General features: G+C 41.3%; 1 protein-coding gene across 1 annotated transcript in view; it reads left to right on the forward strand.

Moving 5' to 3' along the window:
* Nucleotides 1-1,704: 1,704 nt before the first annotated feature.
* The window catches only part of LOC308335329 (ovochymase-like), a gene marked incomplete at both ends in the record, with an annotated part of 30,570 nt that continues 15,712 nt past the window's right edge, over nt 1,705-16,562 (forward strand). Inside the window, 11 exons of the mRNA XM_080792347.1 lie at nt 1,705-1,762; nt 3,809-3,841; nt 4,817-4,982; nt 6,303-6,577; nt 10,719-10,858; nt 11,374-11,614; nt 12,160-12,217; nt 13,078-13,274; nt 13,767-13,824; nt 14,693-14,846; nt 15,343-15,372. Of these exons, the coding sequence (XP_080648473.1) occupies nt 1,705-1,762; nt 3,809-3,841; nt 4,817-4,982; nt 6,303-6,577; nt 10,719-10,858; nt 11,374-11,614; nt 12,160-12,217; nt 13,078-13,274; nt 13,767-13,824; nt 14,693-14,846; nt 15,343-15,372 (1,410 nt within the window). The remainder of the gene's footprint in view (nt 1,763-3,808; nt 3,842-4,816; nt 4,983-6,302; nt 6,578-10,718; nt 10,859-11,373; nt 11,615-12,159; nt 12,218-13,077; nt 13,275-13,766; nt 13,825-14,692; nt 14,847-15,342; nt 15,373-16,562) is intronic.

Below are 16,562 nucleotides of genomic sequence, written 5' to 3' on the forward strand. Positions count from 1 at the left end.
AAAGTATATATATTTTTTAGTTTAGAGCACCTGTGACGTAAAAGGTTTGCCAGCCAAGTCTATGGACTTAATGTGTTTGACACACACACACACACGCACACGCACACACACACACACACACACACACACACACACACACACACACACACAGTACATAGTGCTTGCTTGCAGTAGTGGGGATGCTTTTCCAGAAAGACTGACACCGGAATAAGGTTGGTGAGGCTTAATCCGTTCGTTTTATAAAACGACCGGAATAAGGTTGGTGAGGGGTGCGTTATAACGCACCCCTCACCAACCTTAATCCGGTCGTTTTATAAGACGACCGGATTAAGGTTGGTGAGGGGTGCATTAAGGGTTGGGGAAGGGTTAAGGTTAGGTGTGCTGCCCCGTGGGAAGTTAGGTTAGGCTATTTTGATTTGTGAGTTCTCTTGGCACAGTACCATGGGTGTGTACGCATAACAAAACCATGATGCATCTGTGCAACGATTGGTATGAAAAGCATCATTGAAGCTGAGAAGGGCCATGGCCACCAACGTAAACAAAAAAGTCAATCAAAGAACAAGATTCCTTTACAGCAGGGGTGTCCAAAGTGTGGCCCGCGGGCCAAATGCGGCCCTGGGATAAATGTCATGCGGCCCGCAGCTTCATACCTCAATTGTATTATGAACGGCCCCGCCCAACAGTACAGTATTTTTTATTTTTTATCCTGTGATATTGTAACCCATTTTTCACCCGTGTGTCAATTATTTAATGTGGCTCTACACAGCCTCCACCAACCTAGTCCCCATATATGGGGGACAAGGCGAGAGCAACGGACTTGAACTCTTGCTTCCTTCATGCCTGAGTGTCCAAGTTGCTCCTTTACACCTGACAGGGGGGAGTTTCCCTGGTTGGACGTAGTGCGTGGAAGGAACCAGTTCCTTTCCCCTCCATCAGGTGCCCCGGCTGGCTAGGGGGAGGCATTCAAGTTTTTTAACCTGGGCATTTCCCACAATATAATTTTCAAGTGTTCCTTGTTCCTTCTTCCTTGTATTATTATTTTTACGTTGCTCCTCTGGTTACATTTGGTAATGTGACATATGGCTGAAAAAAGGCTGAGAGACACTTTTTGTTCATAGCACACACCCGATAAAAGACCATTGATTTGAAATATTGACGATGATATGATGAGTTCAATAGAATCATTTAAATGCGATGCACATGTATGTGACTTTGTTATAGACTAGTCCAACGCTACATTATGTGACTTTGTTATAGACTATAGTCCGACGCTACATTATGGTTGATGTTTGTAGGATAGGCATTTATAAGCTTTCAGCTTCAGCCTATTCCCTTTGATCCCCTCCAGTTCCTTTTTTTCTTATGTAACCGTGTGTTAACAAATAAGCTGTTTTGTAACTGTGAAGATGATCAAATAAACTAAACTAAACTAAACTAAACATATAATGCCTGTCTCAGGACGGCCACCTGCCAGTATACAGTGGATAACTTCCCAGTCTTGCTGGGTAAGTTGGGTAACTATATAGCCAACTACTTTAACCCTGACATCCCAATTGTGGGCATGTCATTATAGGCTAAGAAGAATGATGAAACCAGTGGCATGTTAAAAATGTCAGGTGCCACGTACTTTATGGGAGGAGTTGAGGACATATCAAAAGCTATTTAACGACGCTGATGTGATCAGACAAGTGAAACCGAGAGAAAATGGCCCTCCACAAACTGCTGTACGGGATATCTCTGATACTCATCCTACAGTTCAAAGGTGAGAAAATATCTGTTTATTGTTTAGTTTGCATTATGCTACAATTGATTTTTCTTCTTTTCTTTTGGGTACATATTTTTATATAGCCTAAGTGAAGCAAGATATAATTATTCTGCTACATCCCTCCACTATTGGTGGGATGTGCATACATAAGCTTTAATCTTCTGCCTATTCCTATTCGATCGTGTTTAAATAAATAAAACATTGTTTACTAAAGAACTGGAGAGATTCGTAAACGCATGTACTGAACAAATTACTGATCAGAATATTGCCTATAGAGAGCTATTCATTTTACCTATTATTTTAAGCCATTTTTTCAACCAGTTTTAATTGTCTAATTAATGTAATCCTTGGCGCTACAGCCGCTACACTCCCTACGCCAACCTGGGGAGAGCAACGGACTGACCTCATGCGTCCTTCAATCCATGAGGAGTCAAGCCACTTATTTTCACCTGACAGTTTAGCGCGTGGAAGGAATACGTTATTCCAACAGGGTTCCTCTTTCCCCTTATTCTATCAGAATTTTATTTTCCCTTTCCACTGGTTTTATTGTAGCACTTACATTTACTATTGGTATTGCCTTAAAGATGGATTCTTAACCTTGGGTCAGGCCCCACATACCAAAGTAAATGTAATATATCTGTATATAAAATTAATAACGGGGCATTGTTCTGCTTTTCGATAGGCTCCATAGGCCTACAACCTATTAAACCGGGAAAGCATATGTGTCATTTTAGATTTGATTTAAAAAAAGAAACCATTATTTTATACTTTGGCTATTCAAAAATAGCAGATACCGGTATACTATCAATGTGGACTTAATATTCTTCAGATACATACATTGGTCTAATTAAGAGTTGATATACCCTGCTGTTTCTTTTTTTTTCTAGCAGTAACACTTGCCGGCTTACATTTTATTCTCCAAAATTCCTCAAGTGTGTTTACCTATAGTGTCACTCACACACAAATGCAAATGCAAAAGTACTAGTGTACCCGAACACGTTCAAAGAACGATCGTTCACTAACTCGTTCATATTTAGGGTGAACGTGAACTGAACGTAGGCTACTGTATTTCTGTTTGAGGAACGTCATTGTGAACGCGTTCATTTCTGGCGTGTGTGAACGTCACTTTTTCACGTTCAACTTCGTTCAAGAAGGAGTGTTTCAATAGAGCCTTCCAGGCGAAATCCCCGGCACTAAAACACACCCTAAACATGCCTTAATATCTAGCGGAAAACCCACCAATAAGTCCCTATCGTCCAATAAGTCCCTACCGTCACTGGAGCGCGCAGCTACTGCATGATGATCATGCACGCTGACAGACAGCAGAGCCAGACACTGTCCCAACTCCTAACACAAACACTGCAGAGGCTGATATACAAGCTGATATACAACGCGTCACGTCCGGACACGTTGTGAGCTTGAAGATCAGCTATTTTCAGCATGCGGAGATGCAGGCTCTGAAAACATTCAGAAACTTTTGCCTTCACAATAAAAGCATGCAAAAGCATGCAGCTTTCACAAGTGTAAATAATTAAGAATTCGGTGGCATTTCACATTGCAAAAGAGCAATTTTTGCAAAATGTAAAAAATATATAAAAATGATAAGGTTGGATAATGGTAATGTGGATATTGTAAACGTCGTCACTATTAATCCCAAAGGACTTAATTTGGAATAAAGTCTGCGGTTTTATATGGCTATGGCGGGCTGAGGCAATAATAATAATAACAATTAAAAAAATAACGAAAAATAACTATAATAGTTCATTTTTTGGAACGATGAACTTTAGTTCAAAATTTTGAATGATGAACTATGAATTAGTTAATTAAAAAAAAATTGAACTGTGAACTGAACTAGTTCCTAAAAAAAAACTTTCCCAACACTTATGCTGCGTTCACAGCTGGCAGATGCAAAAGATACAAAGATGCCCGAGTGAACGCAGCATGACATAATTGTATGCTGCACGGAAATGCTCCATGATATTAATCTGTGCTGTGTACTGATGAGACTTCTTTACTAATGTCTTTCTTTGCTTTGAATTTCAGGTTGTTACTCTGCACAACAACCGTCTGCGTCTGGTAAGCATCCAGGTTTATCTGCACCGTTTGTCTTTCATTTCAGGCTGTTACTCACAACAGGCATCAACATATGTGTCTGGCAAGCATCCAGGATTAGCAGCACTGTTTAAGTTTAAGCTCATTCAATTTCTCACTTTAAGACATCTAAAATAACTGCTTATTTTTCTAAAGAGCTCAGAGTATGCTCATCATCTCTTGTCAGGCAAGCATCTCCATATTTCCATATATTAGTTATAGTTTATCGCATGACAGTGTTGTGCAAAAGAAGAACACGTCACAAAAGGCATTTTTTTCCTGGAAAGTAACCAGGGGTCATCAACTTGCCCATACACGGACAAATGTGTCTGTGCGGGGCAAAGACTTGTCGTGGCATATTTTAGATTTTCTTTTTTGCACACATTATATTTTCTGAGGTGGGTGGGTCTTTCAGTACCTCCATGATGCTCAGTGACATCATAGAACGTAGGTTTGTTTCCCTGCCCACATCCCTGTTTTTTATTTTCTACAGGCAGGTGTTTAGCAAAGTCTAACGTAGGGATGAATTGATGAAAAATCATGAAATATGGAGATGTGTTTCTGCTTGACAGTAATGATATGCACGCATGGTAAGATACAAGAAAGATATCAAGTATATAGTATTTATTTATGCAGCAATGTACTTTCAAATAGAATATGTTAGACTCGTACAACAATCTTATATGACTAACTTGCAATACTTGCTGTGCTCTGTTTTATCAAGTGTAGAGGAGGATTTAAGTGGTATTGAATTGGTACCGAATTTGCAGCTCAACAAACGCTAATTAATCCTAGTATGTGATGGAGGACAATTTCACCATACATTTCAATCTTCTCGCGGTTTGATTATTATGAGCGATTACATCGCAATAAACAATAACGATTATGGTCCCATCCCAAACTAGTAGAAGTAATAATAATCGTCATCTTCAGTACATATGAGTGTGTTGTTTTGTTAAGTGTGCGGCCAGGCTCCCATGAACCAGAAGATCGTCGGAGGGCAGACCGCGCCGCCTGGCAGCTGGCCATGGCAGGTCAGCATACAGATGCCTTACTACGGTCATTTCTGCGGAGGTTCCCTCATCAACAGTGAATGGGTGCTGTCCGCTGCCCACTGCTTCCAAAAGTGAGACATCATTTAATTAATTTAAATGATTAATAATAAATCCTTGTTTTTTGCACGTCATTAAAGTAGAAAGGTCACATTTTTTTGAAAATTGCTGATTTACAAGCTCACGAGGCATTGCGATGTGACGTGTTATCAAAATATTTTAGTTAAATTAATCGCAAATTTATAGAATAATCCCTAAGAAAAAAAATCGATAGTTGAATCCCTAGTCCACATAACTATCAGTGTTCATATAAGGGTTGTGTGCGTTTTGCATGTGCGTGTGTGAAATCATCATCATACCAGGAAGTGGCAAAGAAACTACTTTCTGGCCTCGACAGCCCATACATCCAAACAGAAAAGTAATATAGACCAATTAATTGTTTACAAACATTGGGACTGGGCGCACGGGTGACTGTTTCATGTAATCAATTCCCAACAGATCTCCGAACCTGTTGTTTTGGGGAGCGCTGGTTTCAGTCCATTCAACCTCCTCTTGTGAGTTAATTGGCTAGTGAGGTGCACCCTAGGAGACATTTATACTTCAAAGCCCAACAATATTGTACACAGAGAACAGCTGATATACAAGCTCAAATCGCATCGCAGATACGACTGTTGTGAGCGTAAGAGGTCTGCGTGCGCGACACCATTGCGGAACGAAGCATAAATTATACTTGATGGTCTGCAGGTGCGTGTGCAGCCGTGCACAAATAGGCTCTGCTGCCGTTCCTCCCGTTCTTATGACAGCGACTGGAGGTGTGGTTTTGAGGACAACTGTTTTGAATTGCTATTATTGTTCAAACACAACAGAAACCAGGGATTATATATTTCAAGGGCGAGAGATCACAATAAAAATCCAGTTAGTGCCGTTAGAACTTTTCCATTGCATCTTATGAGAGGTGGTGTTCTTCTGCTGCCGTGATGCGCGCGCATGCTGTTGCTTATCAGTGTGACGTCGTCTGTTAAAGGTATATTCAGTGATTCCTTTAAAAAAACCTTAGGTTTCGTTTTTGGCTGTGGGACCTAAGCCTTCGTCCAATCAGGATAGAGAGTCAAAAACGAAACCTAAGGTTTTTTGACCCCCAGGGATTAACTGGGGACAGGGAGGAACTCCTTATATGGTCAGCACACTCTATAGTAGAGAGGATTATCACAACAAAACAAAAAAATAAGTGATATTTGAATTAAGTGAAATCACTGAATATACCTTTAAGGCGTCTATAGTAATATCTACGCCTATAATAAACTCAATTTACCACTCAATTTACCACTCAATTTATGTATGTGCATACCTCATGTAATTCATTGTTACCCCCTCCTCCACACACTCTCTTTTAGCCCTGATCCCAATAACAACTATATCATCTTCTTGGGCCGCCAGTCCCAGGAGTCGATGAACCCCAATGAGGTGAACCGCACGGTGGTGCAGATCATCAACCATCCTCAGTACGGCCAGATGATGAGGCATGACAACGACATGGCTCTGCTGAGGCTCTCCCACCCCGTCACCTTCACGCCGTACATCCGCCCGGTCTGTCTGGCGGCGACGAACAGCACCTTCTACAGTGGAACCATGAGCTGGGTGACTGGCTGGGGGACGGAAGGTAGTGGTGGTGAGTAATAAGGCGGGTGCATGTGTTTGGTCCAACGCACTAACAGTTCGACAGGTTTTAGTCCCAAACACATTAGTCCGACAGACATCCTACTCAAAACCCGAAACCTAACCCTAACCTCACAGGAAAGCCACGGCCCGGGTGAGTTTTAACCGGCAGCTCCATGTCAGGACTCGGGAGCCACGGGTGAGTCTTAACCAGCAAAGCATAATATGCATACAACATAAAAACCCAACGAAACAAGCTAAGAAATATTGTTACTGCCACGACCAAAACAGCTAAAATAAACTTTATCAATGATAAATCTGAGGAAAACGAAGACAATCCTCGGGAGCTCTGGAAGCTACTCAACAACCAACTAGGCTGCGGTCAGAAACTGAAAACCAGGTTTTCAAACATAAACATCAAATCGAACGACACTCTCATCACTGACAAGCTTGATGTGGCCAACTACTTGAACGTCTTCTTTACAAACATAGCAACAACGCTGGTTAACAAACTGCCCTCCCACTCTGGGCTCTTTGGTGTAGAGCACATTAAAACCTTCAACAGAAACCTAGGTGTTTGTAAAGACGTTTTTAAACAACTGATGAGACTCGGCCATCTCTATAGCTCCAATCATCACCCACATAGTAAACCTCTCCATCAAACAGGGACAGGTCCCCCAAGATTTCAATCTGGCCAAAGTAACCCCCTTGCACAAGAAAGGGAGTAAATTAGACTACCGCCCTATTTCTATTCTAAACTCCATCGCGAAGTGATGGAAAAAATAGTCTATGAACAGGTTGAAAAGTATCTAGCCACAAATAAATTAATGTACGAGTTCCAATCTGGCTTCAGAATATCTCACTCCACTGACACATGCCTCCTCTATTTGAGCGACCACATCAAACAGGAGGTTGACACTGGCAAATAAAGGCTTTTGACACAGTGAACCACTCCATACTGGTTAACAAACTAAAAGCAATTGGTTTTGATAGCACATCAGTGAGCTGGATGCAATCCTACCTGGAGGGGAGAGAACAGATGGTTGAGGTGAACGGAACACTGGCCCCCCCTCCCAGTGAGCTGTGGTGTTCCACAAGGAAGCATACGGCCTTTACTGTTCCTAATACATGTAAACGACATGACATCAGCTTGTGACTGCAACTTGTTTCTGTTCGCAGATGACTCAGCACTGCTAGTCTCGGACAGGAACAAACTGCAGGTTGAAAAGGCCCTCGGCTCTGAACTCGGTAGAATCTGCACCTGGCTCGCTGATACACTATCTTTACACCTGGGAAAAACTGAATCCATTCCCTTTGGATCAAATAGTAATCTCAGCAAGGCAGATGGCTTCTTGGTTAGAGTGGGTGACAATATTATCACACGAAAAGATGAAATGACCTACCTAGCTTCCATCCTGGAGGCTAATCTTTCCGGTGATAAAATGGCCACCGCAACCTAATCAAAAAAGTCAACCAAAGAACAAGATTCCTTTACAGGATCTCCTCACTGGTCAACAAAAACACCTTGAAAGACCCTAACAGGAGCCCTCGTACAAGGGTTCATTGACTATGCATGCACCTCATGGTACCACAGCACCTCAAAGGCCCTTAAAACAAGGCTCCAGACTGCCCAAAACCAACTGGTCAGGCTCCTATTTGGCCTCACCCCCCGAACCCACCTCAGCCCTGCCCACTTTGACAGGCTGGAATGGCTTAGGGTCGATGACAGAGTACAGCATCTTGCAATGGGTCTGTTCCACAAGATTCAATACACCACCAAGATACCAATGTACCTGTCTAAATACTTCCTTAATGTTAACCAAGTCCACACCCACAACACCAGAGGGAGTGCAACAAACCATGTGCAACCCAGATTCGGCACAAACAAGGGATCATGATTTGAACAAGGTGGACCCTCTTGTAAACAAGTGTAATTGTTTATTGAGTCGTCCACTCACAGTTAACAGTCTTTGTATTGAGTTGTGCTTGAAATGTACTTTAATTCTGCAAACTGTTGAATATTTCAATCAATCAATCAATGGCATGACATGCAGGTATGCAACCAGTGCCGGTTCTAGGAATCAAGTGGCCCTATGCAGGCACGGATTGGACGGTCTGCCAATTCTGGCATTTTCCGGGCAGGGTGGGCAAGGGCCGGGCAGGGTGGGCCCGACTGAGCGCCCAAAAATAAATAGATAAATAAAATCCCTCGCAAAAAACAAACAAACAAAAAAAACACATACCGGCCACCGGCTCTATTAGAAAATTGGGCCGGCCCGGTCCATAGGGGGGGTAAAGTGATTGTGACATTGGTTGAAGGGAAGCAGAGACCCCCCCCCCGTCCGCTAATGTGGTTGTGGTTTGCCCCATCTGGGCCGTCTGACTGACGTAAGCCTTGAGGTCAGGAGGAGATCCAGTTCTACCAGTTCTACCTTATCAAACCAAAACCGGTTACGGTAGCTTCGATAGTTTGTGACATCTTGATGAGACATCCTAGAGACAGTCTTAGACCTTGCATAGTTGTGATGTCATGCATGATTCTCATGCATGGAAAAGGAAAGAAAACAGAAAACAATGGAAACAGAAAGATAAGAGTCAAAACCATCATGTACATGTACGTACATGATGGGTGATTAGATATCGATAAAAAGAGCATGCCAGGATTTAAAGGAATGCACCGTCACACCTAGTTCCATGCAAGGGCTACTAACTTTGATCAGAGGTGAACAAGCAGATGGAGGTTCTGGGTCTTTGCTGTTTTTCTCAAAGCCTGTATCTGCCTAAGCTTAAGAAAAATTACACCCGTGTGAACTGAGTGGTGCAACTCCCCCTCTCTCTCCAACAATTCAATCAACCAACTGCAATCAATGGCAAACCACTTCACCTGTGGGCAGTGTGCAATTTGCAACTTGCATTCAACTGCATGTGGCATATTATCAAATTATTCTGTTGTGTCTGTTGTGAGATCTTAATTTTATTGCATATTAAAATAATAACTATAGTTTTTGGATAAGGCAGGTTTGGGGCCACAATGCATATAGTAAAAAAAATAGCTGATCTACAGCTCAAGCTGCGACGCGTTTTGAGCTCGTATAGATTATATATAAATTATTGCAATTTTTTTTATTGGAATCCTGAATACATTTTTAGCTATTTCTGAATTGGAATCCTGAAAATTAACGTTATTTAATTTCAAATACATGTATATGTTCTCATGTTAACTTTATGAACTTAAATGCAAATACATTGGACATAAGAAAAGACTAGTATGTGGCCCCCTTTGTGGTTGTGGCCCCAAGCGACCGCTTATATTGCTTATGCCTAGAACCGGCCCTGCATGCAACAACATATTATGTTGTCGGACTGTTGCATGTTCGACTATGTTAGAACAGACCTTGAAGTCCGTGGTGGAAAGGAAAGTAACTAAGTACATTTGCTTAAATAATATACTTACTGTAAGTATAATTTTGAGGTATTTGTAGTTTACTTAGTATTTCCAATACTTTTACTTCTACGATCCAAATATTGTACTTTTACTCCACTACATGTATTTGAAAGCTTTAGTTACTAGTTACTTTGTGGACTTCGACCATTTGGAAACGGCCAATCTATAAGCTCACACTGCCTCGCGATGCGACACATTGTGAGCTTGTAGATCTGCTATTTTCAAATGATCTTTGAAAGCTTGAAATGGGACATTCTGTACAATGATTACTTTAAATGTTGGTACTTTAAGGTACATTTTGATGCAAATACTTTTGTACTTTTGCTCAAGTACATTTTGAATTCTGAATTACTCTTACTTGTTTTAGACTAAGGCCTGACTCACACGTGCGCAACAGATTGATGTATGCAGCTTGTTGTATGAGACTTATTGACTGATGCAAGCTCACAATGCATTTCCAATGGGAGTCACATGGTTTGACACAACATTTGTGTTGTATGAGGGGGTGGGGGGCAGTCGAAACACAGCCGAAAGCCGTACAACACAAATGTTGTGTCAAACCATGTGACTTCCATTGGAAATGCATAATTGGGGCAAGATGTATCACACCCTTTGTATACATCTAGCATGTATAAATGTTGTATGCTAGATCGAAAGGTGTGAGTCGGGCCTAAGACAAATGAGTCCCTTTTCCTCTCTTCCATTATAGTTCCCCTGGCCTCTCCCCAGAACCTTCAGGAAGTCGATGTGCCGGTCGTGGGGAACCAGCAGTGTACATGCAGCTACCATGGCCTCACAGACAACATGCTTTGTGCAGGCCTCAATGAAGGAGGAAAGGACTCCTGTCAGGTGACAGATCATACCTTTTCTCTGTCCATCATATCCTTCTATCCAGTGTTGTAGTGCTACTTTTAGAAGTGGGGGGACGTGGCACCCCATTGTATCTGCAAAGATTTCATTTAATCATAACGCCCCATAAGACACGTGCGCACACAAATGCACGCGCATTTGCGTGCACAACACTCACTATAAAACATGCAGACAGACGTCTATAGCCTGTTTAGAAACCGGGTTTACCATGCTTAATCGTATCCATAAAAGTAAATAAAAGTAAAAAAACATATCTTTGCCCTAAAATAATTTTAGGCGTGAGAGAAGTGTGGGGTACGTATGATGTTTTATTTAATGTTTTTGTGAAAAGTCATGATGAAATATTATATTACCTCAAGTTACCATGTATTTGGTGTATATGTGTTTAGTGATGGTATGACAAAAAGGATGTTTAGTGTTCTCGGGCAGGGGTTCTCAACATTTTTTGCCGGGGACTTATTATAAACGATATCATGAATCTCTCATTTCCTCAGGGAGACTCTGGCGGGCCGATGGTGAGCCGCATGATGAGCAACAGCACGCCACCCCGCTGGGTCCAGTCCGGGGTGGTGAGCTTCGGCTTGGGCTGCGCCCTGCCATACACCCCGGGAGTCTACGCCCGCGTGTCGCGCTACCAGGACTGGATCAGCATGCACGTCACCTCTGACCCGCCAGGCTTCGTTAGGTTCATGTCCGACGGCATGGACACCGACGTGGGCTTCCAGTGTCCTAACTGTTAGTTAATTCATTTAACAATTATCAATGTAATTAATTCTGGCCAGGGAAGAACTGAGCACTGGGCATGGGACATTATTTTATATACATGTTTAATGAATATTAACTTTCTATTAGGGAAGAAAGTTTAAAATTCCTAATCTTGTCAGTGCTTTTGAATTGCATTGAGGATTTTCTTTTCATCTTAAAATATATTTCCATTTCCCCAACACCAGGCAGTGGGAAGAAAAATGATTCAAGCTGTAGAAAACTACATTAAGTAGTCAAATATGTATTTATAACTAGCTACTTATCTTTTCAAAAGCTGTTATAAAATATTGCTCTTACCCTATCATTACATTAGAAGACACATTAGCTTAACCACATGGGCTGGAAACTGCAGTTTTCCCCCTCAATAATTACTACTGGAAATGATGTATAATTTTGTCATTTTGTTCAAATCTATTACTTCATCTACTTTCAAGCTTCATGTGGAGGGAATGTGACAGGATCTTCTGGGTTAATTCTTTCTCCAAACTACCCCTATCCCTACCCGCACCACAAAGATTGTGACTGGCTCATTGCTGTCCACTCTGACTATGTCATCTCATTAGCTTTCATCAGGTAAGTAACTTTTTTTGTTATGTTCTTTATCTTTGTCTGGATGGCAAAGCAAATCGCCTGGCATGACTCACTGCTATAGCACTGTGGTGCATGCTATGCAAAAAATATATAATAATATCCTATTAGTCTATGGTATTGGTTACTCACCAAAATTATTAGGTTTTTACTAGTTTTAAGTTTACACTTTATTACTTGAGTAATATTATATATTTTTGCCTTTTACTCCCTGTTCTCCCCAATTTTAGTAGTAAAGTAATACATAGTTTTAGTCAATACATTTCTCCCCACACACATTGAGTCACTGCTGTATCCTTCGTCCGGCTCCTCCCAACGCTCCCTGCTCACAGGTACAGGTAAAGGTACAGCCCCAGTACGGAGTACGGTGACAGATATCATCCTCCCAGCCTGGCTTCCCTCAAAGCCAGATGCACCGCAGTTGATTCAAAGCCCTAGACTCTGCGGTGGTGGGCAGGCACTTTACCACTGCGCCACCCGAGCGCCCCTTTATTACTTTATATACAATCTTGGAATCCATCTGCAAAAAAGTAAAATTAAAAATGACTCTGCCTCCTTATTATTTTTATTATTATTATTATTATTATTATTATTATTATTATTATTATTATTATTAGTTTAGTTTGTACTTTACAAGGATATTGTATAGTAATGCATGGGTTGCACATTCTGGAGTCTCACCAACATTTCACTGCTCTCAGGCATACGTGACAAATATTGTAGTCTCAAGCATACTGTACATGACAAATACTGTACTCTTTGAATCTTACAATCTAAACCTCTTGCGCAATCTGAGAAGACTGGGCACAATAACTTGTTTGTTCATTTTGTTTTGTTTACCACAGCTTTAGCCTTGAGCGCGGCTATGACTTCCTGTCCATCTACGATGGGCCAGACAAGAACAGTCATCTAATTGGTAGCTTTCATGGCAGCAGACTCCGAGTCCCAGAGAAGATTAAGAGCACTTCCAACTTTATGCACTTGGCGTTCCATAGTGACGGCATAGTGAGCTACCCTGGCTTTCACTTGGAATACACACAAGGTAGTTGTGGGGTCTGTCTCTCAAGTGGGATTCTGCCGTGCATTATAATGCAAAAGATTATGTGTATGGATGACTGAAAATCGGTTCTGATGTTGCAGTGGGATTTAGTTGGATGTGTGTGTATGTATGTTTGCAATTGGAAGGATGTTACGCAACTAATGTCTCTGATGTCGATGCCAACTGCGAGAAGAGCCGCTGATACACCCTTGGTCATTTTCATTTAGTTTCACAAACGACCAAAGTGTAATACTTTTTAATACGACAGTTTTGTCAAATGGGTGCTCAATTTGAACCTGACTTACTTACAATACTGCCAAATTGCAGTTTTCCCCCTCGATAATTACTACTGGAAATTATGTATAATTATGTCATTTTGTTCAAATCTACTTCATTACTTCATCTACTTTCAAGCTTCATGTGGAGGGAATGTGACAGGATCTTATGGGTCAATTCTTTCTCCAAACTACCCCCATCCCTACCCGCACAACAAAGATTGTGACTGGCTCATTGCTGTCCACTCTGACTATGTCATCTCATTAGCTTTCATCAGGTAAGTAACTTTTTTTGTTATGTTCTTTATCTTTGTCTGGATGGCAAAGCAAATCGCCTGGCATGACTCACTGCTATAGCACTGTGGTGCATGCTATGCAAAACATATATAATAATATCCTATTAGTCTATGGTATTGGTTACTCACCAAAATTATTAGGTTTTTACTAGTTTACACTTTATTACTTGAGTAATATTATATATTTTTGCCTTTTACTCCCTGTTCTCCCCAATTTTAGTAGTAAAGTAATACATAGTTTTAGTCAATACATTTCTCCCCACACACATTGAGTCACTGCTGTATCCTTCGTCCGGCTCCTCCCAACACTCCCTGCTCACAGGTACAGGTAAAGGTACAGCCCCAGTACGGAGTACGGTGACAAATATCATCCTCCCAGCCTGGCTTCCCTCAAAGCCAGATGCACCGCAGTTGATTCAAAGCCCTAGACTCTGCGGTGGTGGGCAGGCACTTTACCACTGCGCCACCCGAGCGCCCCTTTATTACTTTATATACAATCTTGGAATCCATCTGCAAAAAAGTAAAATAAAAAATGACTCTGCCTCCTTATTATTTTTATTATTATTATTATTATTATTATTATTATTATTATTATTATTATTATTATTAATATTATTATTAGTTTAGTTTGTACTTTACAAGGATATTGTATAGTAATGCATGGGTTGCACATTCTGGAGTCTCACCAACATTTCACTGCTCTCAGGCATACGTGACAAATATTGTAGTCTCAAGCATACTGTACATGACAAATACTGTACTCTTTGAATCTTACAATCTAAACCTCTTGCGCAATCTGAGAAGACTGAGCACAATAACTTGTTTGTTCATTTTGTTTTGTTTACCACAGCTTTAGCCTTGAGCCCGGCTATGACTTCCTGTCCATCTACGATGGGCCAGACAAGAACAGTCATCTAATTGGTAGCTTTAATGGCAGCAGACTCCCAGAGAAGATTGAGAGCACTTCCAACTTTATGCACTTGGCGTTCCATAGTAACGGCTCAGTGAGCTACCCTGGCTTTCACTTGGTATACAAAGGTAGTTGTGGGGTCTGTCTCTCAAGTGGGATTCTGCCGTGCATTATAATGCAAAAGATTATGTGTATGGATGACTGATATCTCCACAATAATTTCGAGTTGTAGTCTTGTTAGGTTGTGTTTACATTTGTGCTGTGGCACAGCTTCATTATGTCATCAGTCTCACGTTGATCCCGCCTCTAGTGGCCGCATACGGCTGCATATCGCTCCGGTCTGATTTGGTCCGGAGTACATCATCTCTGCTCGAGAGACACCAGACCAGGGTTCCCCAATAGGTGGCCCCTGGAGGAATTTAAAAAGAAAAAACCTTGATCTCACCGTGCAGACTCGGCCCCCAGCCTGGTACCGTAGTCATGAACGCAGCATGACATAATTGTATGCTGCACGGAAATGCTCCATATTAATCTGTGCTGTGTACTGATGAGACTTCTTTACTAATGTCTTTCTTTGCTATGAATTTCAGACTCTGCACAACAACCGTGGTCTGCGTCTGGTAAGCATCCAGGTTTATCTGCACCGTTTGTCTTTAATTTCAGGCTGTTACTCACAACAGGCATCAAAATATGTGTCTGGCAAGCATCCAGGATTAGCAGCACTGTTTAAGCTCATTCAATTTCTCACTTTTAAGGCATCTAAAATAACTGCTTATTTTTCTAAAGAGCTCAGAGTATGCTCATCATCTCTTGTCAGGCAAGCATCTCCATATTTCCATATGAGTTTATCGCATGACAGTGAAGAACGCGTCACAAAAGGCATTTTTTTCTGGAAAGTAACCAGGGGTCATCGATTTGCCCGTACACAGACAAAATGTGTCTGTGGCAAAGACTTGTCGGGGCATATTTTAGATTTTCTTTTTTGCACACATTATATTTTCTGAGGTGGGTGGGTCTTTCAGTACCTCCATGATGCTCAGTGACATCATATAACGTAGGTTTGTTTCCCTGCCCACATCCCTGTTTTTTATTTTCTACAGGCAGGTGTTCAGGTGAATTTCACCCGTGTTTAGCCATGTTTCTCTCTCTCATTTCATGTTCCAGGAATGGGTGGATAAAAGGTTCCCAGCTTCATTATTATTATTTTTCACTGACTTTGCTCCCCTATGATATACAGTAGGGCCCCCCATAATATCTACTTTGCATGTGTGTGGGGTTTTTTTTAACATTGGGTAAAATATACCTGAGTTTAGTGATGGTACCGTGTGACAAAAAGGATGTTTAGTGTTCTAGGGTTAATACGGACCACGATGGAAACAAGTCCCCAGGACTTTTTGTGTGTTATAGCAGATCGACAAAGCGGCACAATGCATAACATCTCTTTTTGCTACATTTTTGCGACACTCACACCGCAAAGTCTAACGTAGGGATGAATTGATGAAAAATCATGAAATATGGAGATGTGTTTCTGCTTGACAGTAATGATACAGTATGCACGCATGGTAAGATACAAGAAAGATATCAAGTAAAGTATGTAGTATTTATTTATGCAGCAATGTACTTGTTCTGTTCTCAATGTGTGTGGAGGGTACACAAATAAACAGACAGCTAACACTTGTCTTGAAGAGACGGTCGGAGACAGAGTAACGTTTGAAGGGGGTTTTACTTCTTCTCCAAACCATGTAGGTATCAAGGCAAATTTGTAAAACTGAAACATGACACAAAAGAAGCACTAATTAAATAATGCCTA

The sequence above is a fragment of the Protomyctophum bolini genome (genome assembly GCF_963924005.1).
Source record: "Protomyctophum bolini genome assembly, chromosome: 20".
Lineage (NCBI taxonomy): Eukaryota > Metazoa > Chordata > Actinopteri > Myctophiformes > Myctophidae > Protomyctophum > Protomyctophum bolini.